The sequence below is a fragment of the Syngnathoides biaculeatus genome, chromosome 3 (genome assembly GCF_019802595.1).
Source record: "Syngnathoides biaculeatus isolate LvHL_M chromosome 3, ASM1980259v1, whole genome shotgun sequence".
Classification (NCBI taxonomy): Eukaryota; Metazoa; Chordata; class Actinopteri; order Syngnathiformes; family Syngnathidae; genus Syngnathoides; species Syngnathoides biaculeatus.
This window is the reverse complement of record NC_084642.1, coordinates 11,374,869-11,399,986: the sequence shown is the minus strand read 5'-3', so window position 1 is coordinate 11,399,986 and position 25,118 is coordinate 11,374,869. Positions and strand designations below refer to the sequence as shown.

The 25,118-nt window shown below is 40.0% G+C and overlaps 1 protein-coding gene across 1 annotated transcript in view; it reads left to right on the top strand.

Annotated features, from left to right (window-relative positions):
* The window catches only part of LOC133497966 (CUB and sushi domain-containing protein 1-like), a 521,981-nt gene that overhangs the window by 417,463 nt on the left and 79,400 nt on the right, over positions 1-25,118 (top strand). The window contains exons 33-43 of the mRNA XM_061814268.1: positions 1,067-1,254; positions 4,737-4,931; positions 13,482-13,598; positions 13,687-13,800; positions 16,375-16,470; positions 17,004-17,207; positions 17,947-18,071; positions 18,845-18,941; positions 20,952-21,056; positions 24,535-24,653; positions 24,740-24,809. Coding sequence (XP_061670252.1) covers positions 1,067-1,254; positions 4,737-4,931; positions 13,482-13,598; positions 13,687-13,800; positions 16,375-16,470; positions 17,004-17,207; positions 17,947-18,071; positions 18,845-18,941; positions 20,952-21,056; positions 24,535-24,653; positions 24,740-24,809 — 1,430 coding nt within the window. The remainder of the gene's footprint in view (positions 1-1,066; positions 1,255-4,736; positions 4,932-13,481; positions 13,599-13,686; positions 13,801-16,374; positions 16,471-17,003; positions 17,208-17,946; positions 18,072-18,844; positions 18,942-20,951; positions 21,057-24,534; positions 24,654-24,739; positions 24,810-25,118) is intronic.

Genomic DNA, 25,118 nt, shown 5'->3' with positions numbered 1-25,118 from the left:
TGCTTATCCTCACAAAGGTCACGAAGAGTGCTGGAGCCTATCCCAGCTGTCAACGGGCAGGAGGCGGGGTACACCCTGAACTGGTTGCCAGCTAATCGCAGGGCACATCAAGACAAACAGTCACACTCCCAATAACAGATCGGGGCAATTTAGAGTGTCTAATTCATGTTGCATGTTTTTGGGATGTGGGAGGAAACCGGAGTGCCCGGAGAAAAGCCACGCAGGCACGGGGAGAACATGCAAACTCCACACAGGCGGGTCTGGGATTGAACCCGGGACCTCAGAACTGTGAAGCTAATGCTTTCCGGCTGCTCCACTGTGCCGGAATGTTCTATAATAACAGACAAACCACAGCAAAAAAAATATCACCTCGGCAGTGGTAATCATACTATGTGGCATAAAAAAAAAAATGATGATGAGCTGACAATGGAATTTACTTTAACATCCCTCTGGTACTTCTCTGCACTCACAGGTGTCACACACAATCACACACTCAAACACAATACATGACTCCCAGCTTAACTAGACAGGTGGAGAATCAAACCAAATAGAAATGTGAACTCCAGTGCAAACATACAGAGATGGCTATGTTTGTGTGTGTATGTGTGTGCTTGTTTAACTGGCAGGTGGGCGCTAAGACTAGCATAATTGCTGCCAGAATGAACATTTTGAGATGTGTGTCTGTGCGAGTGTGTGTATGTGCGCACTCTGTTAAACATGATTTCACCCAGTTACATGTTTGAATTATATTCATGAAGGTATGAAAAGTATGAAGAAAAACAGCCAAAACAACTTCTAACATTTTGACTGAAATGATATGCACAATAATTGGGCTAGTAAGTGGTGAAAGATTTTCAGAAACTTTCCATTCAAAATTTACCATTTACCAATTTCAGAAATTTGAGGAAGGAAGAAAAAATGTTTTGTGAAATCTTCTCTTTGTGTAAATGTACGGGGCATGTCTCTCACTGGGCACCATGAAAGCTCGTAAAAATCCAGTCATGAATAGCAGTTATTCCTACCCAACATATTGTGATGTGATCGATCTGTGTTTCCATTCTATCAGTTTTAACATGGAGCCCAGTTATGACTTCCTGCACATTTACGAGGGCGAAAACTCTAATGGGCCTCTGCTGGCGAGTCTCCAAGGCAACCAAGCCCCCGAGCGCATCGAGAGCAGTGGTAACAGTCTTTTCCTGGCATTCCGATCGGACGCCTCACTGGGCATGTCTGGCTTCGCCATTGAGTTCAGAGGTAAAACTTTATTTTGACATTACTGTCTTTTTTTTTCAATAATGGTCCTAACATTTCTTAGACAAAGATGGAAATGTACAGACTAATGACGGTCTGTAAAAGTGCAGCAAAAAAACACCTAATAGTTCAGGGCACAATCAGAACTACAAGAGAGTTAAGTACTGGCTGTTAAACATTTTTAGTTTCTTCAGTTTGAAAATAGTAGGTACATAATAATTTGGATCGGTACTATCAGTCAGTACTTTTATCTCTACTAATAACTGTATTGTGGACTTTATTTTGTAGATTGTCCATATGCTGTGGATGTAAAGTCTAGACACCCATGTTTCAAATACCACAACCCACAACCTTTTTCACATGCTTTCAGTGCTGCGGTTTATACGGTTATGCGGCTGATTTGTGTATTTTTTTCTAACGGCCGCAAGGGGACACTCGAGCGGAAAAGGTAAGAGTGAGACCGGTGGAATATATGTGCCGAGGAAGTGACTTTTACCGGTCCGGCCCTGTTAGCGCTGCGCAAGCAAGTTACTGCCGTTTCCCAGTGATTTTTACCGGTATGTTTTATTCTTAACTGGCCCTGTTAGCGCTGTGCTAGCGTTGGCGTTAGTGACTTGGCGCTAGCATTAGCGCGGCAGCGCAAGCTTTAAACTCTCTGTTTAAAGTCTTTCTTTGTAAATATCTCATGTTTCAATGTAGGCACTCGCGGCTTTTACACGGCATATGTATGTACCTAATGGTATATCCTTTACAAATCTACTGAGTGAGGCTGATAACCAGGTGTGCTCTGTAGGCTGGGAATCATAGTGTTTTGTTTTTTTAATGTGTAAAAATGAGACTAAGATAAATCATTGCAAAGGTTTTTCCACCATATTTGTGATTTATGACCTGTACAACTCAATCGAAAAAAAAATATATATATATATATTTTCTAGAAAGGAAGAAAAAAAACAACTGTTTGTAAAAGTGTGCACACCCTCGTATGGATGTGGCTGTTTAAAATTAACCACCTTGATTGATAACCTTGTCAAATGGGAGCCTGCACATACCTGCTATTTTTTTGAATGGCTCCTATTAACCCAAAATAGAGTTCAGTTGTTCAAGTACGTATTTCATAGCATTTCAGATGCTTTCTATCAGAAGCCTGAAGGTTTTGTTTGAAGAGTGAAGTGCTATTTTGAATGGTTCATAATTCCCTCCACTTTGTCTAAAGCCCCAGTTCCTGCTGAACAAAAAGAGCTCCAAAGGATACTTGTGCTTTACTGTAGGTATGATGTCCTTTTGGTCAAGATCAGTGTTGTCTTTGTACCAAAGTATATTTTGGATTTATGGCTAAAAGGTTCAATTTTGCTGTCATTGGACCAATCTCCCAAATACACAGAGATGTTTTATGGTCAGATGAAATCAAGATTGAACATTTTGGCCAGAATTCCAAAAGGTATTTTTGTTATAAAGTAAAAAAAAAGAAAGCATACTGGAACAGCTGATCAATCTGTCGCTTTAAATTGTAGCAGGTGTTTGCAGACTCCCATTTACAGTGACATGAATTTGAAACACTACCACGTCCTTGATATATGTTGCTGTGCAACCAAATGATTTTAGTTGTTTATTTTTAACTTCCCCTCTAACAAAAAAATCATGATTCATGATGGGATTTCATGTTATAATTCAAATTATTGGTAGACAATGTTACCAAATAACTTCTTTTTTTTATTTTTTCACAAAAACCTTGAATTTGAACACAGATGTGTAGTAGACCTTTTACATCCACTGTACTTATTACATGTAATAACAGTGGCATTTTGCTTCTTCTTTTGTATGTATAGCAAACCAGAAAAACTCCCATGAGAAACTTCTGCAATTATGATCCAGTGCAGTCCACCACACAATAATAATAAAGGTGCCGTTGTCTGAATTTGTGTGGCGCTTTTGATATAGAGGACAGTAGCTTCTGTTTTGGATGTAGGTTTACCACAAATGAATGAAGTTGTTGGCGTCTCCACGTCAGGAAAACAACAAGACCAGAGTAGTGTTGTTTAGTTTTGTTTTTCTTTTACTATTTTTTAGAATGCCATGGCTGGGAGTTGCTTGAATTTCCACTGACGGAAAGTGTTTCTGATCAATCGTGACATTTACATACCTTCATCCATAAACCAGAGCACCTTTACATGATGCTCAAATGCATTATTTGGGATTATTTCTCATTGAACCGTGGGGCAAATCAAAGCTCCACCCCATCGCTTGTAATATTATAATTTTTGGGGTTTTTTTTTCCTTGTTTTCAATCTTAAAATGTCTACATAGAGATGTTGCATCTGTCAAGCGGCTAATATTTAAAGCTGCCAACTCTATTCAGTTGAGCCTCATTTCACGAGACTTTTTCAGCAGAAAGGGCATAATGTTGCGTGTCAGCCCGTGAGTTGTTTACCTCCGCAGATTGTGACTCATCTTGGTTTTACAGAAGCTGCTTGACTGGTGGTGATTTAACAGTTATTGTCAAAGTGAAGCTGATTGTTACTTCGTGTTACTGCAGACTAGATTTCCTCAGTCAAGTTTTATAAAAATCCATTTTCATTTTTGTGTCTATCTCACTCCATTTATCTGTAATTAAAAACGATTATCTCCCCCTCTGTTGTCTGCCTCGGAAGGCCACCTCACACCTCTGTACTTTTGTCATTAATTCACTACCTTTCATCTGCCATCACTCTAATTAAAATGCAACCTTAATCATCTCACCGTTTCATTTGTGTCTCCCCTACATTCCCCTCCTCTCTTGTCTCTCCCTTTCCTTTTTTCTTCTATTCTTTGCCGGGCAATCACAGGAAAGCAAACAACCTGGACGAGCAGTGTCATATAGAGCGGCGACAGTTTTTGACATTGTTTGAGTTAGTTTGTACTCCATCACTCTTGCTTCTTATCGTACACTTATTCACTCAATACCCCTTTCTTTTTCTCTGACAACAGTGGAAGAGAGAGAGAATTATGTCGTGAAGGGTCTCTCTTTGTTTGTCTCATCCAATCAGATCAACAAATAAAGAGTAAACTTCGTAGTGCTTGACAGCAGCCACTAAGTCGATCAAGAGTAAAACATTTTCTGTTAAGAAATTGCAGTGATTTTTTTTTTTTTTAAATGAAGACAATATAAATCCAGTTCTGATAAAATTGCAGCTACGCCAACATTCGTACATATGCACCTTTTCCAGGGGCGGTTGTTTACAGTCTTGAGAGTAGATGTACTCTGTATCTCCTAATGCACAGGTTCCTAACCTGGTCTGCATTACCACTCCATGTGCAAGGCCATGTCAGGATACAAGACAAAAAAATAAAAATAAAAAAGAACAAACTGACGTAGTCGTTCATGTTAATCTTAATAAAATGGATTTGTTGAGCAAAGATTCATATTCCATCCAGTAGAGTTGTCTTTTATTGTGAAATATACATATTATTTTCAGAATGCATTTAACTCACTTTTTGTATTCTTTCAGAAAAGCCCAGGGAGGCCTGTTTTGATCCCGGTAACATCATGAATGCTAGTCGGACCGGCTATGACTATAAACTGGGATCTCAGGTGTCCTATAACTGTCACCACGGCTACACAACAGTGGGGGGCCAAACAATAACCTGCGTGATGGGCCAGGATGGGAAGCCAGTCTGGGACAAGACTCTGCCGTCTTGTAAAGGTAGGAGAGATTTGTTGCGCATATAGTGTCGGAACCAGATCACGGATCACACCACTTTTACAAAAATAGTAAATTAATCAAGCAGTGTGTTTGACTGCCAGTGTTTATTCATCTTACTGAGGTATTATGGACAACTCTATGCTTTGAACTTGGTGCGAACAGTTTGGGGGAGACCTTTTCCCATTCTTAATGCACAAAGCAAGGCCCAAGAGGGTCTTGCTTGGAGTAGTTTGCTGAGCCCTGACCTCAAACCTGTCAACATAAGCCCGGCCTGCTTTTGAGGTTCAACATCACACGGCTGATTTCACCAAGTGCTGGTGGCATACACACACACTCAATTACCTTCTTGATGGCAGTAATGATTTGCAATTATGATTATCATTGTCGATGAAGGCTTAATGTATACAATTTAATACAGTAAGAGAGTTTACAGCATGAATATCTCAATGATTGTATTACTCTGTAATCAGTGACAATACATACTATTCTGTCTTGTTTTTATTCCAGTTTTGTCTTGGGTTGTTCCTATACCTGTGTATATTCTTTAATTAGTGCTCCAAGTGTTGAGTGCTTCATTGCCTGAGTGTGTGTGCGTGTGCGCTGGTGTGTGCCGCGTGCATGTGTGCGTGTGTGCGCTTGCATGTGTGAACATCGGAGACAGATTCTGTCAGGGATTGGAAGGCCAAACTGTCACAACTGTCTATTTGATTAATGGCTGACAGCGCCCAGCCAGTGACACCTGCCAAATGGTCATTTGTAGTGTATTTGTCATATGAAGTGTGTCTCTGTTGGAGTGTGCATATAAGGGAAACTCAGAAGTACGTAAGACCGGATCTGTGACCCGTGGCAACAAATCAGCGAAGATGGATAATAGCCAGCTCTATTGGCTGTTATTTTTACTGAAGTTAAAAAAAAAAGGTTCTTTTACTCCATGACAATAATTGTAATCCACATGCCACTTACTACTTTCATTTTTATATAATTTCATGTGCAATCTATTTTTAGACTTTTTTTAGACTTCCGCATCAGGCCCCATTGCTCCAACCCACCGTGATTGTGCGACTCCTGTTTACATAACAGATTATGAAAAACAACAGCTTTAAGATGCAACGGAGTTTTGTCACCACCTAAACTTGAATATTTCACCCACTTTCTAACTTGAAAAAAAAAACTTGCAGTAATTTGCAATATTATTCCTGTTGTTTTGACTGTGCATTTGGCAACTTTCTCTTTTCTTGTTGACTGTTGACGGACCTATGGGATTGTCCAAAACAGACCTCCACTTTTACAAATTTGAGGTAACATTAATGGTTGAAAAAGCTTTAAAATGATTTGATTTTTCTAAAAATTGTTACATTTCTTTTACAGCACAAAAACCTGGCATTTGAAAAAGCATTTGTGGAATTGTTAGATTCACTACAGCCTTTCATTTTTTTTTCGGTATCGCTTCTCCTGACGTCTTAGTACTTGAGTAGTTTTTTCACTGAGTACTTATTAAGTAAATTTGGAGGACTACTTTTTACTTTTACGTGAGTCATCTTATTCTAAAGGAACAGTACTCCTACTTGAGTGCAACACTTGGCTTCTGTACCCACCTCATATTGTGTCTGAATTTGTTTTATGGGACATATTGTGTTAAATTGTTGAGCAATATTTGAATTTGCACATTCCTAATATACATTTGTCAATTTGACATACATGCGCAATTTATTACACACTAAGTACTCAGTACTTTATTCAGTACAGTACTCATTGCAGTTTTACTTCACTGAATACTGTATTAATTGGAGGACTACTTTTACTTTAGTCCTATTATTTTAAAGTAGTAGTAGTGGCTGAGTAAAATCTTTAGCTACTGTAACTGCTAACAATCAAGTTGCAAATTGAAGATGAATACAATAAAATGTTTAATGAAATGTCCCTCACAGCAGCAAATAAGCAAAGTGGCTTCATTTCATGTTCACATCTATTGACCTTTCAATAAGATAAAGGCACATCTTTCGCTTTCTACCCGGCTCTTTCATGCACAAAGCCAGTCATTTGTAATTCAGGAGCAACACACGGGAAAAAAAAGATGTTTACAAGGGCGGCACTGCTGCAGCATGTACTTTTTTTGTTCGTTCGTTTGTTTGGTTTTTTTCACCAGCAGTGAAGGTAAAATAATTCTTCAAGTTGATCCCTCCCATGGCTTCTGTCAGCAGTTCTGCATTTAGATCGCTAAATGTTAATTTGGTGAGATTATTTGAGTGAAGTATTGAGTGAGATGCATTCTGAACAGAAGCAGAACAGAAGTATTGATATTGTACTCTTGATATAGACTATTCGTGAACGACCTCATCATGGGGTTACAACCCAAATTAAACCCCCCACATTAAGGCCTCATTCAACTGACTGAACCAATGTATTACTTGAGATCTGTCAATCATGATTATACTGCCGGAGACAAATTCCTTGTGTGTTGTTACATACTTGGCCATTTAATCTGATTCTGATACTCTTACTGGTCACAAAAGTAAACTTCCAATTGAAAAGTTGTATGAAAATGTTACATTTGCTCAATTTCCTGATTTGCTCCTACTAGTGCCTTCCATTTCCCTTGCCTTTATTCTTGTCCACAATGACTTTTAGTTTGGGCCCTTCTTTTTCCCTTCTTCAGTGTGTCTAGGGCCAACTCCTGGGGGCTCTTAGACCAAGCTCATCAGACAGGTTGAGACCCCCTTAAATAATACAGCTCCACTTAAACTCCCTCCTTCTCCTCTCGTTTCACCTTTGGTCCCCTTGCACGGCCCTTTTTCTCTTTCCCTCTGCATGTAACGACTCATCACCCACTGTCTCTCCTGCACTGCCATTCTCCCGCAGCATCTGTTCATCGCTGTTGCGTATTCTCTCTCTCTCTCTCTCTCTCTCTCTCTCTCTCTCTTTCTCTCTCTCACACACACCTCCCATCTTGAAATGCTCTTTTACTGGTTCCCATAGTAACTAAGGTGTATTGCAAGGAAGAGGGAATTGGATGGAGTCTCTCTCTCTCTCTCTCTCTCTCTCTCTCTCTCTCTCTCTCTCGCTCTCTCTCTCTCTCTCTCTCTCTCTCTCTCTCTGTGGAGGGAGACACGCACAGGGGCTTTGAGTTCCACCTAAATGCATCACGTACATGAACAGTAATGATAACTGCATGCACAATGTTTGACTAGCCTTTAAACGTAACATGTCAAATCTTAATCCGACTAATGTGAAAAAGGTTAAGATGTGTGAGTATCGGCTAATCTATGTATTCACACGTGTGAGCTAATATAGTGGTGCTTGAGATACAAGCAACCCAGTTTACTACTTTTCCGAAATATGAGCCATCATGCTGTCTTTTTTTTTTTTTTTTTTGCCTTGATTTTCATTATATAAAATTATTATACTCTTGCAAGTGCAATATTGAAACATGAGCCTTGTTAGGTGGGAGGAACTCAACCTTCGCTCTTTAGTGGCTACAATACTCCATCAAAATGTCTTGATTAGGGTTGACCAATAATAAAACGGTAAAGATACATATCTTAAAATAACCTTGATAAACATATGAGATGCGGTAAGTCGACTGTGATAGATTGCATTTGTCCAAGCTTTGACAGATAATACGAATAGCCATTAAGAATGCCATTTGCTCCTCATGGAATCAATAGTGTGGCGTCATTAGATCCGTGCCATGATAGGTTGATGGGCACACAGCACATTAGCAGCAAGTCCCAACTGGTGTGGCTTTTTGCTGCTCCCATAGGAAAATGCTAAAGAAAAAGAAAACGAGTGTTCCCTCAGAAAAAATAATGAGACGCCCAAGTCTCAACAGATGACACCCTTGAGTTCTGCATGTTTTTAGTTAAAAATGTGGTCATGCAGTAGTCACTGATGGTGTAGTGGTACGCTCTCCTGGGTTTGGTGCGGGCAGCGTGTGATCGATTCCGGCTCAGTGATGGTGTTGATATCTGCCCTGCGATTGACTGGCGACCAGTTTAGGGTGTTGTCCGACTTTCGCCCAAAGATAGCTGGGATAACCTTCGGCTCTCCCTTGACCCTTGTGAGGATAAGCGGCTTGGATAATGGATGGATGGATGTGGCCATGCAACAAGTTCAGCTCATATCTCAAGGCACCAGAGTATCTATTATGAAAGCAACATCCCCATGTGTAAAATTTAGTAGTAAGCGTTTGAGGGGGAATTATATGGTTTGGATTTGGGTTTCTACTTTTTGAGATAATTCTTATTATTATTATTTGATTCAACATGGTCTAATTTATATCTCTATAGTCCCCAAAGTAAAGCTTTGGATATGGCTTTGTCATGACTATGGGCTGTTCGGTATTACTTAAAAAGCACAATTAGTGTGCAGTAATGCCGTACCTTTAAATTCAAACGCCGCAGTTGTCGTACAATTTTTAATTTAGCAAGCTCTCGTGTGACAGTTGATGTTAAAGTGCGATGTATTACAGATTTTACTATGCTCTCTCCCTCCGCTCGGCTGCACTCTCCTTGGTTGTATTGTCAACACAAATTTCAATACGTAGTCTGCTCATTATGCCGATAATTCAGATAAAATAACTGCTTCAAAAAAAAAGATACCGAGATCTTTGCTTGCGTAATGATAATAAGTATCTATTTGTTAAAGTGTGCAAGGCAAGACTTTAGGTTATTTTCTTTCCTGTAAGGAATCTAATCCCTGGAAAATCAAAGCCATAATAAAAGAAATATATTGGGTAGTTTTGTTAAATAAATAAACAACAACTCCAGGGGATGCTTTAACATAACTTTAACCTTTGGGACAAGTTTAACCTTTTTTTTTTTTTTTTTTTTTTTTTTTTTGTCAGGTTCACCACTTTGCTGCAAAGAATAGCGTGTGTATGTGTTTGTTGGAGATTGAACGACCAGGAATCTCAAAACGTGTGTGCACGTTTCAGTGTGTTGCGAGCATGAGTGATCAAAGCCCATTTGTGTGGAGGCTTTTTAGCACCTGAGCCTGGAGCAACACCACTGGGAGATCGTGGGTAGATCAAGAAAGTACCTCCAGACCTCAGGGTTAGAATGTAGCATCACAGCAAGAATCAATCCAGAAAGTATCAGTCAGTGTGGAGGATGATGAGGAGCAGGAAGAAAGCAGATGATTACTCTGTGATGGTTTATGAAGCAAAAGGGGAACGGGGGGAGGCGATGTAGGGGACCAGAGGCCAACGAGTGCATGGACAGGGAAATAAATCCAATTTTAGCTGTGTGTTTTTTTTTTTTTTCTAATTATTTGCCAAGAGAGCTCCATCCAGGGAGCCCATTCATATTCAAAGTTCATGTCTGAACAAAATAATTTTCAAATTGCGGGGGCAAACATCAACTATCATGAAAACTTTTCAATTTTAATTTACGCCCACCTGTTGGAAGTAAAAATGTTAAAAAGTGTTTGTGTCTGTGTGTGTGTGGGGTGGGGGGGGGGGGTGGCTGAAAATTTAATCTTGAAAAGTGGGGCAGGTCAAAAAAAGGTTGGCAACCGCTGTCTTAACAGATGTTCAGCGATGTAGTTTTTAGAATGGCCTTGTAGGAGTTCAAATGCAGTGAATGCTCTGTACCTCTGCTCATTACTTGGATCGGGACAGCTATGCAATTGAAGATTTGCTTTATAGTGTGCACCGGTTTTAAGACCACTTCAGGGTCACACTGAGGGATGTCCCCTTGCAACACTGGGGAAAAAAAAGCCTACAGGCTTCTTAGTTAGGCCTTTTCAGCCTTTCATGCAATGCACATTAGTCACACAAATGTCATGGCTGCAGCTAGTCAAGAGGTCCCTGTGATCCAGACCTTAATATATCCGTATGTATTTTGTACCCTCGGGCTTTTGGTGTTATTGTGTGTGGATGTGTACAATACTAAGTGTATGTGTTGCTTTCCATTCATGAGATGCTCCAGCGCTACTCTCCTTCCTGGTGTCTCGGGTCACCTGACCAGCTCCTCCTGGAGGTAGCAAAGTTGAATGTTTAAAGGCGAAAGGGCTTTTTTGCATTGTCGGTCCAAAACTGTAGATTGACCTCCCAGTGCACATCAGACAAGCACCCTCACTACCTATTTTTACAACCTGCCTCTCCTCAAAACCCATTTATATTCCTATGTTACTTTGTATTTAACACGGGAGAGACTGACGATGCTGTTGTTTTTGGTGTCTTCATTATTTTTATAGTTTTAACTTTATTATCATTTCATTGTTTCTAAATGATCTTGAATTATGTTTTATTGTATATTTGTACTTACTATGTGTACAGTACTGTGTTTTAGCTACAGTTGTACACAAAGTGCGATATAAATAAAACTGAGTTGAGATAAGTTGTTTTTGTTAGTGGATTAGTAGCAGCTAGTCAATTGTCAAGTGAAGGAGTAAGCGAGTACGGTTGCTACTCTTTGTCCAAAATAATAAAGGTTCTGTGACTTTTTTGGTTCACAGAATAATTCCAGTCAGGATGAAGTACTTTATATCTGTGTACTGGCTCTTAATGTTGTGTTATTCAAATGATGTTCAAATGTAGAGGCCAAATACAGTGTGTAGAGTAAATGTGCATTACATTAAAAAGCATCTCAATATTTTGCAAATTTTTGTCCTATTTAACACTGACCTTCTGTACTTTTTACAACATAGTAATTATATGTGCATATAGTTATGTGGGCTAATTAGGTGGCTGTATTTAACTTGCACTGCCCAATGAAATGATTAATGTACATATCCTTAGTGTTAGAATAGAGCTTTCGTTTTGAGATTATGTAACGAGACTTTGAGGGCCACAGGTGTCCCAGTGATGCGTGGCAACAAAATCTTTTTTTTTTTTTTTTTGCCAAACCAAACTGATTTTTTACGGGTGTCAGGGTGGGAATGGATCTGTCTGGATTTCTTTTTAAAACATCCCAGCAACAGAAAAGTGAAAATAAGATACAATTAAGATCTGAATGCTTTATTGCAACAAGGCATTCAAAATCCTTTTGTGGTTTTGCCATAAATTATTGTGGCAGTATTACTGAAATGACACCTGTGTTACATCCATCCATTTCTGAGGCTCTTATCCTCACAAGAGTAGCAGGAGTGCTGGAGCCTATCCCAGCTATCATCGGGCAGGAGGCAGGTTACACACTGAACTGGTTGCCAGCCAATCACAGGGCACATAGAGACAGACAAAAGTCACACTCACAATCACACCTAGGGGCAATTTAGAGTGTCAAATTAATGTTGCATGTTTTTGGCATGTGGGAGGAAACCGGAGTGCCCGGAAAAAAAAAACACGCATTCATGAGGAGACATACAAACTCCACACAGGCAGGGCTGGGATTGAACCTGATTCCTCAGAACTGTGAGGCCAACGCTTTCCATCTGATCCACCGGACTTTCTTATTGCATGTAGAATAAAAGGCAAACAGTCTAGTAGGCCATTCAACGTGTTAAATGTGTTTTTCTCGCCAAATGCAATGTGGATTACATTTAAACTCGCCTGACACGAGTACACCCAGTCAATTTGTACTTGCTGTCTGTGGAAAATCTGAATTTGACTCACTAAAGCAGTTGCATATTGCAGCCAGTGACCAAAATCTATTTTGTGAATGGAGGCAAGTCCAAAACATTACAATTACTCATGGCTATGGGATTGTCCAAAACAGGTTTCAAAATATTTGCTAAAGCTGTGAAAGAGCAACATCATTTAGTTACATAAATAAGTTTCAAATCCCTTCTTTCTGTCCTGTTTATGTGAAATCATCACTAGCCTACATACAGAAGCAAAAAGGTGAGGTCTATGGAATATAAAAAAAGGGATCCAATATCAACATTTCTTTTGATTACCCATTGCTGCACCCTTTCACTAAGTGTAGCGTGGACACTTGGTGAAGGAGTTTTGCATAATCATGATGAACTTGGGACCCAGCAGCAAAATCCATCCAAATTGAGTATGCGATTTAGCTTTTGATATAACTCATCCCCAAATTGAAAAAAAAAAAAAAATGGTGGCGTGTGTGGCATCTCACTAACAATCACACGAAAAAAAAACAACAGGACAATGCAAGGTCATTTGCATAATTCAGTGTATGCAAGCAAAGTTTGGGCACGACCTCAAAAGATAAATTTGAGACGGATCAACATTTGTATTTCCAGTATCATATTTGGAATTTACTTCGCAGTGTCACCAACAAGTAAACCAGAGAGCACTCTGTGTGTGAAAACAAAGCAACAAAACATCGGAAACAAGCTACAGTTGTCAGAAGTGAAAGTCATGAATATGAAACAAAAATAGTACAGATTGTTTTTACTACAATGTACAAACCATATGTTTCCAAGAAGAATACAAAATGGTTGAATTAGCCTAAAAGTACGAGACAAATCTTAAAAACGCTGGGGCGTGGGGGTTGCTGACAAGACTATGGTGAATCTTTATCAACATGACAAAAAGGCGACGTTTGTCCTTCTACTACAAAGTTTGATTGCAATTGCTTATCATTTTTATGACTAATCCTTCCACGTGCGCATTCCTTCAATCATCTTCCTGTGTGTTTTTTGCAGCCCCGTGTGGTGGACAGTATGGAGGATCTGAGGGAGTGGTTTTGTCTCCAAACTACCCTTTAAACTACACAGCTAGACAAATCTGCTCGTACTACATTACAGTACCGCCACAGTTTGGTATGTAAATAGTGGCATCTAATAAATTGCTAAAAGCAAAGATTCCCAATGTCCTCATTGTTTGGCTGTTCCCTTTCTTCATCTCCAGTTGTTTTTGGTCAATTTGCCATTTTCCAAACTGCCATGAATGACTCAGTGGAACTATTTGATGGAGCCAATGAAAACTCACGATTGCTAAGTTCCCTGGCGGGATCACATTCAGGTGAGACATGTATATCGTATATTGTTGGGTCTATAACATCCCATTTAGGGTGAAATGTCATTAATTCATCCCAGGAGAGAAGCAGCGACGTCAGAAAACCTTCACTGTGGTTTTATAATCTGTTCTCTGGCCTTCAGGAGCTTGACAAAACTTTATGAACATTTGGTGCAATATTTAGGTTCCTGAAATGATTGTCGCAGTGGTAGCCCGCAGGGGTGAGACAAAAGTGAGGACCACATGGCACCAAGACAATTTTTCACAATTTCATTTAGTTTCCAGGTGTCTCAATAAAATTTCTGTGAGATGTTTTTGTCAAAATACACCAAGAATAGTAGTTTATGCACTATAATTCTTCCTGAAAACAGCTTATGTTAGGGGCTGACCCCCTCGTCCCACCTCATATACAAGTGGGCCAATGGTGAGTCCGGCTTTCCTTGTTTTGACTGTCATTCGTGACCCACCATTGAAGGGCCCCCACCCGCTGCCCTCGCGCCAGTGTTCGTGCGCACAGCAGTTCCTCCTGCCTACGGGTTCGTCTCCGCTGTTGAGGAGGGCGGCTGCTTCTTCCTGGTGCGCAGCGAGCCCCAAACTGTCGAGACAGTTTCATCTTCCTGGTGTGCTTTTCTTACTACACCCTCTGACGCATGTAACAGGAGAAGTAATAGTCGACGGGTGAATACGCAGAAGGGCAGATTTGTCAGGGAGCCCCTACATTTTAGGGTTGCTCCACCCGGAGCGCAGAGCGGGCATGAAAGTACCCACAGTAAATGACAGACTACAGTTGATAGAAGAATCTGCACAGCCACAAAAGTGGACAACCATGCGCGTTTGCCTTTTACGCTTTAGGGAGGCCCTATGTAAATTATTCCCGCTACTAGCTCAGCGGTAAGAGCACTGGTTTGGTAAACCAGGGGTTGTGGGTTCGTATCCCACTGGGGCCTCCACTCCCTGAGAAGGGTTGCGTCAGGAAGGGCATCCGGCGTAAAAATTGTGCCAAACATATATGTGGGTTCATCTGAGATGACACGCTGTGGCGACCCCGAAAGGGACAAGCTGAAAGATACATACTTACTTACTTACTTACGTAACATCCAAAGTGCAGAAAGGCCAGCTCACCAACACATCAGAACCAGGGCATTGAAAAATTTTGGATTGATTAATTTCACTCTTGATGGCTGGGTAGGCACACTCAACCCAACTCCTGTATTACAGTATGTTGGGGACCCAACTATTACAATATATTTACATTTGTATGCAAATAAGTTACAATAAACAGCAATAAGCCCCTTTATAATCTGCTTCCTATTTTTCCATTTTTCCTATTTTCTGAAATATTTACAATGCAAAAATGTAATTGTAATATTATCATGGGCTATCTCTTTCTTCAATGTTTTTGACCATATAGCTCATTTTCTTACTGGTTAAATTGCTATTAAAAGATACCTTTTGGACCCTATTCCTTTACATTTAATGTACACTGTATGTACATTGCAGCATATTCCATATTCATTTTCTGTGCATTCCCAAATCAATTAGATCAATCAATAGAAGCAATTCAACCTCTCTCGTTGATCTCTACCCATGTGATTGGTCCTGCCTCTGACTGTTTGCAACATAATTCGCTTCAAACAGTCCAGGCGTGAACAGACCCTTAAAAGATGATGTTGCTTTATTTTTTTTAAGAGAAGAGACCCCATTATGTGCTGCTCTTTAGGTGTTCCCCAGCACATCTTTGTAAAAGGAATTTATTGAAATTGCCCGCAAAAAGGCCACTCTCGGGGGCCATGAAACCATAGTATAAGGAGTTACTGTATCACACTATACTGTATTTGGTCATATGTATTTCCTGTGAATCAATTCTTGATTATCTTCGAGATGGCATCAGCAACAGAGATGCCTCACTGGGGCCATGTAAGATGCTACTGTACTGTATTCTTCATACAAATCTATACATGTGCTGCAAACCTCATCAGACAAGATAGCAACACCTTCATTATTGTTTTAAAATCCAACTATCTACGTTATCTATGCTGCCAATATTAGTGTGGTACATTTTCAGGTATTTGGGGTGAAGATTTTCAAATAAAATGAATATAATAAGATCCATTAGAAAATGACTTGTATATGTTACCGTACAAATTGAGACATTCAGCAGTGAACTTTTCTTCTGACATAGCCTTCTAGAGTATAATTTGATGCAACAGTAGATGCAAAATTAATTAGAAATGTGCAATAGGCAGTAAAATATATTCATTAGCACATTGGTGTGACAACAAAATCCAAAATTGGCAGCTCCTATCTCTGTGTTTCAGGTTTCGGATTTAAAAGTTATGTTCCTTAAGGAACATTTTATATATATATATATATATATATATATATATATATATAATTTTTTTTTTTTAAGCTTTATCGTTGTTATTGCAGGAGCTCTGTTTCTGTGGTGACAATTCAGCGATCTTCACAAAAGTCGCAGTGAAGAGTTGACACCGTTAGCCTGTTTGTCGTGACTCAGAAAGAGTACAGAGAAATATTCGATGAAGGCCAACATGTATTTATGTCACTTGTGTTTCTCAGGAGAGACATTACCCTTGGCAACTTCCCATCAAATAATGCTGCGTTTCAATGCCAAGAGCGGCCAACCAGCTAAAGGTTTTCACTTTGTCTACCAAGGTAATGCCACCAAAGCATTTTCTCTCAATGGGCCTCATTCACCAATGATAACACAAATGTATTTTCCAACTAATTTCCTTGAGTGCCGTGTAATGAATGATGAGTTGTTAAAAGAAAGAATCATTCAAAGCGATCTTTTACTTTCCTGTTATCCGTGCAGCTCATTGGAGAGCGAGGCTAACCACAAGTCTTCTTCATTGAAGGGCTCTTTTGTCTTTCTTCAAACTTTTTGAAGATCTTGGTGTAGCTAGAACGCATACCTGTGCAGAAGTGATCCAAAATGGCTACGTCAGAATAAAATAAAAAGTATTTTATGGTTCGACTCTGTCCCAAAAAAATCTGATCTGGAATTTATTTTTAAATCGGGATTTCCGAGTCAATACTACTCACCATTGAGTCGTCTGTAGCACTACTTTGAGCAATAATAACTGCCTTAATGACATTAAAAATAATTGTTCATGAAGCATATTGAATTCAGTTACATTGTAATTGTTCCACCTTTTTCCTCTTACCCTGTTAATTACTGTCTGAAGCCGTGCCTCGGACGAGCGACAGTCAGTGTAGCTCGGTGCCGGAGCCTCGGTACGGCAGGCGGATCGGCTCCGAGTTCTCGGCCGGCTCGGTGGTCCGTTTTGAGTGCAGTCCAGGATATCTGCTCAAGGGATCCAGTGCGATCCGGTGCCAGGCTGTACCCGGTGCCCTGGCACAGTGGAATTCAACAACCCCAAGCTGCATCGGTAAGGCTAAATATGGTATATATGTTATACACGCACGGGTCAAAATATTAGGTACACTTGCACCATCTATTGAGAATCAATTCAGGAGCTGCACCAGAAATTCAATCCAATCTTAAAATAATCATGCGCTGTTTTGACTGACATATCTAACAAATATTTATTTGAAATGATTTTTTTTTTTTTTTGGAGTCGTATATAACGCTACAGTGTTGTATTGAAATGTTTCTCTTATCTGAGTTAGCCCATTTAGCAGCATGAATGTGCAAGTATTATCATGACTTTATTTAGCATAAAGAACATGTTTACTAATATTTTGCCTTTGCTTGTAGTTAAATTAGTTGATCAAAATGTTGGAATATACCATCAATATGATACGCTAAACTTCTAATAATAGCTGTATTGTTAATTTTATGGCACTTTTTGTTTTTATTGGCTTTCCTATTCAACTAACTGCAAAATTTAAAAGCCTTAAATGCTTATCATGATTTTTAATGCTAATGTTGTCCAACAAAATATACGTCTGTGTGAAATCTATTTCTGCTGCAGTTTTAATTGTCACTTCAGTTTAATAGATCACATGGAGCCCCTTTTTCTCCTTCCCCTCTGGCTCTGTGTCATAATCATTTGTACACTATATTTTGGAAAGATGTACAGTAATTTTCTAACAGCCTGTAATTTCCCCCAGCTATTTGTTTAATAAGCTTTACTGAAAAATCTGTAATTTCTGTCTCGTCTTCAGTTCCCTGCAGTGGGAATCTGACAGAGCGCCGCGGCACCATATTGTCTCCCGGTTTTCCGGAACCGTACCCAAACAGTCTCAACTGTCTGTGGCGAATCCACGTCAGTGAAGGAGCTGGGATACAGGTGAAGATGTGACACATTTTAACATGGATTATGGACCGTAAACAGTATTTTGCTACAAAGAAAATGTGTTTTTTTTCCCCCGCACAAACACAAGTAGGGAGATGATTAGAGTTACAGGAGTAAAAATAAAACATTTAAATATGAATAGGTGAATTTGGGGGCGGCACCGTGGCTCAGCTGGAAAGCATTGGCCTCGCAGTTCTGAGGACCCGGGTTTGATCCCATTCCTCCCTGTGTGGAGTTTGTATGTTCTCCCCGTGTCTGCGGAGGTTTTCTCCGGCCACTGAGGTTTCCTCCCGCATCTCCAAAACATTTAACATTAATTGGACACTCTCAATTGCCCCTCGGTGTAATTGTGAGTGCGGCTGTTTGTCTCAATGTGCCCTGCGATTGGCTGGCAACCAGTTCAGAGTGTACCCCGCCTCCTGCCCGTTGACAGCTGTGATATGGTCCACCACTCCCCACGACCCTTGTGAGGAAAAGTGGGTAAGAAAATGAATGGATGGATGGATGGATGGATAGGTGAATTTGTAATTGCTGAATTGCGAATATGCAGGGTTCGACATTGGGTTCCAATGGAGCCACTGGGAGACCTGCCGCAAGGCCACAGCTGCCAAGTGAAATGATAAGAAAAGAAATGATTAGAAGAAAAAAATTTGCTTATTTCATGCATAATTGTATCAGTGAGAATGCTCAGGTTTCAATATGTATATACCAACTGTGCTGGGCAACCTGTAGGCACAATGTGTTTATTTTCATTATTTGCTGTTTAGATTCAAGTGATGACATTTGCTACTGAGCACAACTGGGATTCTCTGGAGATCTACGATGGGGGAGACATGACGGCTCCTAAATTAGGGTCATTTTCTGGTATGACAATATGCTCACACACACACACACACACACACACACACAGGTCGATGATAGATGGGATATGACAGCTCCTAAACTATAGCTTTATGCGCACACGCACACACCGAAGATATATGATGAATTAGCCATGACAGTTATTAATATTTGTGCGCGCACATGTACACACACACCACTACACACCAGAGATATATAATGGATGAGTTGTAATACCAAGAAATGCGATATTATCTTAAATGTCCTTTTGATGCGTTAAAAAGTCCTCTGTGGCAACAGCGAGCAGGAGGAGGAGACGAAAGAGCGAAGAAGCTTCACTTGTACTTTGAGTGAAGCCTGCAAGGAGGGAGAGAGGACTGGGTGGGGTAAAGAATGATCTAACCTTTACGATTTCCCAGCGGTGTTCTCCCCTGTGACCTGCCCCAAGCACATACCTGTCACACACCTATCACACATGAAACCCGCCGCCCACTGGGCAGCACACACTGGCGCAGAAACACAAAGGCACGCAAATGACTGTGCCCTTCTCCACAAAGCGCAGCGGGGAGCTGCCCATTTAACCGCACTGATCTGACGTTTGCCACGGAGCGTGAGGCCTGATGAGAGTTTTTCCTCATATAGGGACCATCCCGTGTTAGCGGTCTGCGGAGGGTTAGGGGGTCACTCACCTTCCTTTCCCCATCGTTCCCAGCTTTACTTGAGATGAAAAGACTACTTAAGGCCAGAATAACACAGTTTATACATATTCTAACCCACAAGCCACTGCAGTAGGTGCACTCTGAAAATCTAATTAGATCCAATGCAAAAGAGCTATGTACGGAGCCACTTAAGGGACATTGAAAAAAAAAATGGTTTCTCATTACAATGAGTAAGTTACTCATTATTAAGTTACTTATTGTAACTCATGAGTAGGTTACTCATTTCAATGAGTGTCGAAAAACGGCTACCTATGGGTCGTAGCTTGTTTACCTGCTAGTGGTAGCTTAAAGGGACAAAAAAGGGACATTGAAAAAAATACAATCAGAAAGCTTCTCATTACAATGAGAAACCTGTTCATGAGTAAGTTTCTCATTGTCATGAGAAACATTCTTATTGCTATGAGTAACTAGTCCATTGCATGTGTGCATTTATAAAAGACCCTTATTCCTTATCCAGCTACTGCTAGCAGGTAAATAAGCTACAACTACCTGAATGCAGGAAGCTACCACTACCAGGTAAAAAAGCTACGGCCCATAGGTAGCCATTTTTCGACACTCTCATTGTAATGAGTAACTTACTCATTACAATGAGAAACCAGTTATTTTTTTTCAATGTCTTTTTAGGGGCTTCGTAGCTATTTAGTTTATTTGGTTTTTATTGAAATAGGAATTTGCAGTTAAAAGAAAGGGTTTTTTGTCATATATGTTCAAACTATATCTATGACCTGGTAACAAATTTTACTAAAATGTTTCTTAATGAAAATCGAGGAGGGAACTCAAATTAGGCAAGATTTGAATTGTGCTAACATTTTTAAACATGCATAATCTGCCTCTAGCATGTTTATTATTGTGGATGGTATTGCATCATTTTGAAAGTGATTCAATTAGTTTGAATCTTCTTTCTAGTGCAGTGTATTATTGTTAGCATAATAGCATAAGGAGGTCATTTTGAACCAACTGTTACAATGTTAATAAATAATAGCTGAGTAGTAGCTAAAAGTTGTGCTTTTTTTTGTTTTATCTGTGTACATTTTCAGCCTTCCAGGTCATGGAAAAACGGAAAGCTTGATTCAAGGGAACTGGGCTCTTCTTTTTTGTTAAATGTGTTGTTTTGTTTTATTATTTTCTAAAAACATTTTTAAAATGAATGAGTTACGAGCCTAATGATTTTAATGTTGATCATTATTAGAAACCTCTCTCAGTTTGTACCACAGCAACCATATTAATAATAATAATCAAATGCTGTTTAATAGTATAAGAATGAAAAATAAACATCTTTTGACATTCATTCTTTTTGGGATTTTTTTTTTCATAGGAACTACAGCTCCTGCCCTCCTTAACTCCACATCCAATCAGCTTCTCTTGCACTTTCAGAGTGACATTAGTGTTGTGGCTGCAGGCTTTCACCTTGAATACAAAAGTAAGTTCAAGCTTTCAACATACGCGAAATGACTGAGATGGCTGATAGCCAGACAAAATGACGTACTGCTAATGGAAAACAAAGCATGCTTGAATACAGGGAGCCTTGTGAACGGAAGGATTCATGCAGCCACAACACCCACTGACGTATCTCTACCCCCCCCCCCCCCCACACACACACACACACACATTCACAATAGAGCCAAACCTTCAACATCAAATAACAGGAATCAGTGACCTGAACTGGTTCTGCAAAAGGACACGCACAGACTCACACTTACACACACATGCCTAAAGGTGCATAAACGCAAACATACACTTCAAATACAAAGATTGTCCACATGCTCGTGTCATAATGCAGGCCGCAATAATAAATCTCCATGTGACTGGCGTATGTACATGCACATACAAAGTTGTAGCAGTAAATATCAACATGCACACCTGTCAGATCATGGCTGTGCTTTTCAGGTCATTGTAGTTCTTTTGGCTCACAATTACTTCTATATCAATGAACTTGTCTCCTTTTGTGAAAATGTGCGAGTTTTTTTATTCCGCCTGCCTTCATGTATTTGTGAGTCTATGGTACTAGCTTGCACTCATCTTTAAATTCGTTGTCTATATTTATGCTGGCTGCCTCTGTGTTGACTTATCGAATTTTGGAGGACAGTTTACTTTGTGGACTTGTCTTTGCAGATTATCTTTTTTTAAAGTCATTGTTCACTGTAGTAGGTGTGCACTTTAAAGGATAAATATATATATATATATATATTAGCTTAGTAGTTTTTGGGCCACTTATTAAAATTTAAAATAAATTGAGAAAAAAATCTTATAATACAATGGCACTTTTGTAATATGATGAAAATATGATGCTATACTGTTTTGTTAGAAAGCATTTATTACAACAATGAAATTATTCTTGTGTATTTAGTAATTCTACACAATAAGTTTGGAAAATCTTTTCAGTTATTCTCCTAAAATACCAATTTTCACACTTGTAAAATTACAACTTCACATTCTCTGAATACTAAAAAAAATCAATTAATTTGGCAAGTAATCTTTGTTTTTGTTCTTTTCAGTGTAGTCCAAATACTTTTGTAATACTGTCCATGATAAAAAGTACATAACGTTATAAAACTAACTATTTTATTGCTCTTGATACATCTTTTATAGAAATGAATATAAAAATGTAGTCATTTAATGAAAGGAAAATAGTTTTTTTGGCACTTTGCCATTTTATGATTATTTTTGAATCCTCTTTAAGGTATCTATAATGACGCTGCTTAAAATTCCTTTACAGTTTGGCCCTGACACTGTTTTTTTGATGAAGAACTAACATTGTAAAAGGCTTGTTGCATAAAATCTCTTTTATCTTTCTCTAAGAGGTGGAGTTACACCCTGGACTGGTCACCGACCAATCACAGGGCACATACTGCATCAGCAATTGACAATTGTGTCATACAACATGAACAAATAGTCTTAATTGAACCCAACATCCACGTTTTTTAAACGCAGGTGTTAGCCGGACCACCTGGAGAACAGAAACCAACCTTTGAACCACAGACCTTGTAACTGCGAGGCAGACATGCTAACCGCTCGTTCAACGTGCTGCCAATAAATTAAATGCAATCAAATTTAGCCACAGATCAAAAACTTGTCTACTATTGTAGCCAGCGTACTTGTCCATGCGTTATATAAGTGTGTGTGTGTGTGGGGGGGGGGGGCTCTTGTGACAAGTAATATTCTCATATTTCACTGACTGAAGGCTCTTTTTAGTAAATCTCTTCAGTGTCGAGTAAAATGCTGACAGTGTCTAGCTGTTGCCCAGTGCCCATGGAGGCTTGCTTTGTCATGCTGTCAGCATTTTAAATGGTATAACATCTTATATCCCTCTATAGGGAGAGTTAGAGAGAGAGAGAGAGAGAGAGCACAAGAAAGAGGAATGGTCAGCCAAATGGACTAGTTTCATTGATCAGTTGTCACGACAGCCTGCTGATGCTCCGACTAATAGTGCAGAAGTGGCATGCTACTGTTTCACTTGTGCTTCATCATACAGAAGTTTCCTCCAGCCCGTGCATGCAGACGAGTGTGCGCCCAAATGTCAGCGTACATACACAAGGCGTGTGCGCACGCGTGTGTGCGAGTGTGTGTGTGTGTACTGTGCTTGTATGTGCATAAGTGTGTGAGCTCTGCAGGATCACGTTTTGCTTGTAGGCAGGTGATGATGAACAAACAAGACGAGACACACACACACACACACACACATTTACTTCTCTTTCCTTCATTCCTTTATTCCTTTTCCGCCCCACTGTTGCCATGGTAACCGCTTACTCCAGGGCAATCTCCTGCAAAAGTTTGGGACTGAAACACACAAACAAGTGGAGCACACACACACAGATAGATACTCTTATAATGCTATTTGATAAAACGCTCGCCACTGTCAAACTGAATGTGTTGAACCTTTATTGTGTTGGGAAATATGTACAGTACCAAGTCACTGCGCTCATTCCCAAAGGTATTATATATAGTGCTGTCATCATACGTGACAACGATAGAAACAACAACAAAAAACCATTAGGAAAATGTAATATTCATCTGCCACATGTATTTCCTAAAAAGTATTATAATTTACTTTTAAGTGTCGGATAGTGTTGATGAATGCAAGACTCATTTATCCTATGTTATGCAAACAACGGGTCTGGAAATCAGAATGCTGTTATTGTGTGTGTGTGGGGGGGGGTTAAGTTTTTGATTATTTGAGGTATGAGTGCTTTGAGTTGTGTGTGTTCATGGAATGAATTAAACTTGTACCCCAAGGCACCCACTGTAAACAAGTCATCAGAAAATAAAATAGCCAGAAGGCGTGGTTAGCATCCCATTCGCAGTTGTAAGGTTGAGGGTCAGATTCCTGGTTCATGACGTTCTCTGTGGAGTTTGCAAGTTCGTGGTTGTGCCACATTCCACAAACATATTTCTTAGGTCGACTCATTCAGCCATCCTTCCATTTTCTTAGACGCTTATCCTCACAAGGGTCACGGGGAGTGCTGGAGGCAATCCCAGCTCTCAACGGGCAGGAGGCAGGGTACACCCTCAACTGTTTTGCCAGACAATCGCAGGGGCACATAGAGACAAACAGCTGCACTCACAATCACACCTAGGCGCCATTTAGAGTGTCCAATAAATGTTGCATGTTTTTGGGATGTGGGAGGAAACTGGAGTGCCCGGAGGAAACCCACACAGGCACGGGGAGAACATGAAAACTCCACATAGGCGGGTCCAGGAAAGAACCCGGGGCTTCAGAACTGTGAGGACAACGCTTTCCAGCTGATCCACTGTGCCGCCAGATTCATTCATTCAATCATTCATTTATTGATTCATTCATTCACTCACTCACTCACTCACTCACTCACTCACATGTATGTGAGTACTGTTATGTGGCTATGCAGCAACGAAGTTATTCTTTCTCCCTAAATCTTTTGTAGCCGTCGGTCTGACCAGCTGCCCGGAGCCGATGATTCCAGCAAACGGCATCAAAAACGGAGATAGATACATGGTCAATGAGGTAGTGGCCTTCACCTGCGAGCCGGGATACACTTTACGGGTAACGCCTACACTCACAGCGCCAAACGTTGCAATATGACTATTTATTTCCTGTTTTCACTGTTTTTTTTCCACTTTCACTTCAAGGGCCATTCTCATATTTCCTGCATGCCTGGGACCGTGCGCCGATGGAACTACCCTCCTCCTCTTTGCATAGGTACAATTAAATGTGATGTACGATAAATGGCACAAACATGTTTCAATGCTGCAAGCAATAGAGCACGCTTTTTTTTTTTAAACTTTGTGATTGATTCGCAGCAACACACTCGAGGACTAGAGGTTCTGTCGAAGGAGTTTTGTGCCAAGAGCCAAAGCTTCTGAACTTGTGCACAAAGGAATTGATTACATTGGTGGTTTTGTTCTGACCTTAATACTTTACTTCTCGGCGAACATCTGTAGTGGGTCAATTCCATTTAAAATCGACCTTGACGAGGACAAACTATACTTAGCCGGACATCTTCCGCTT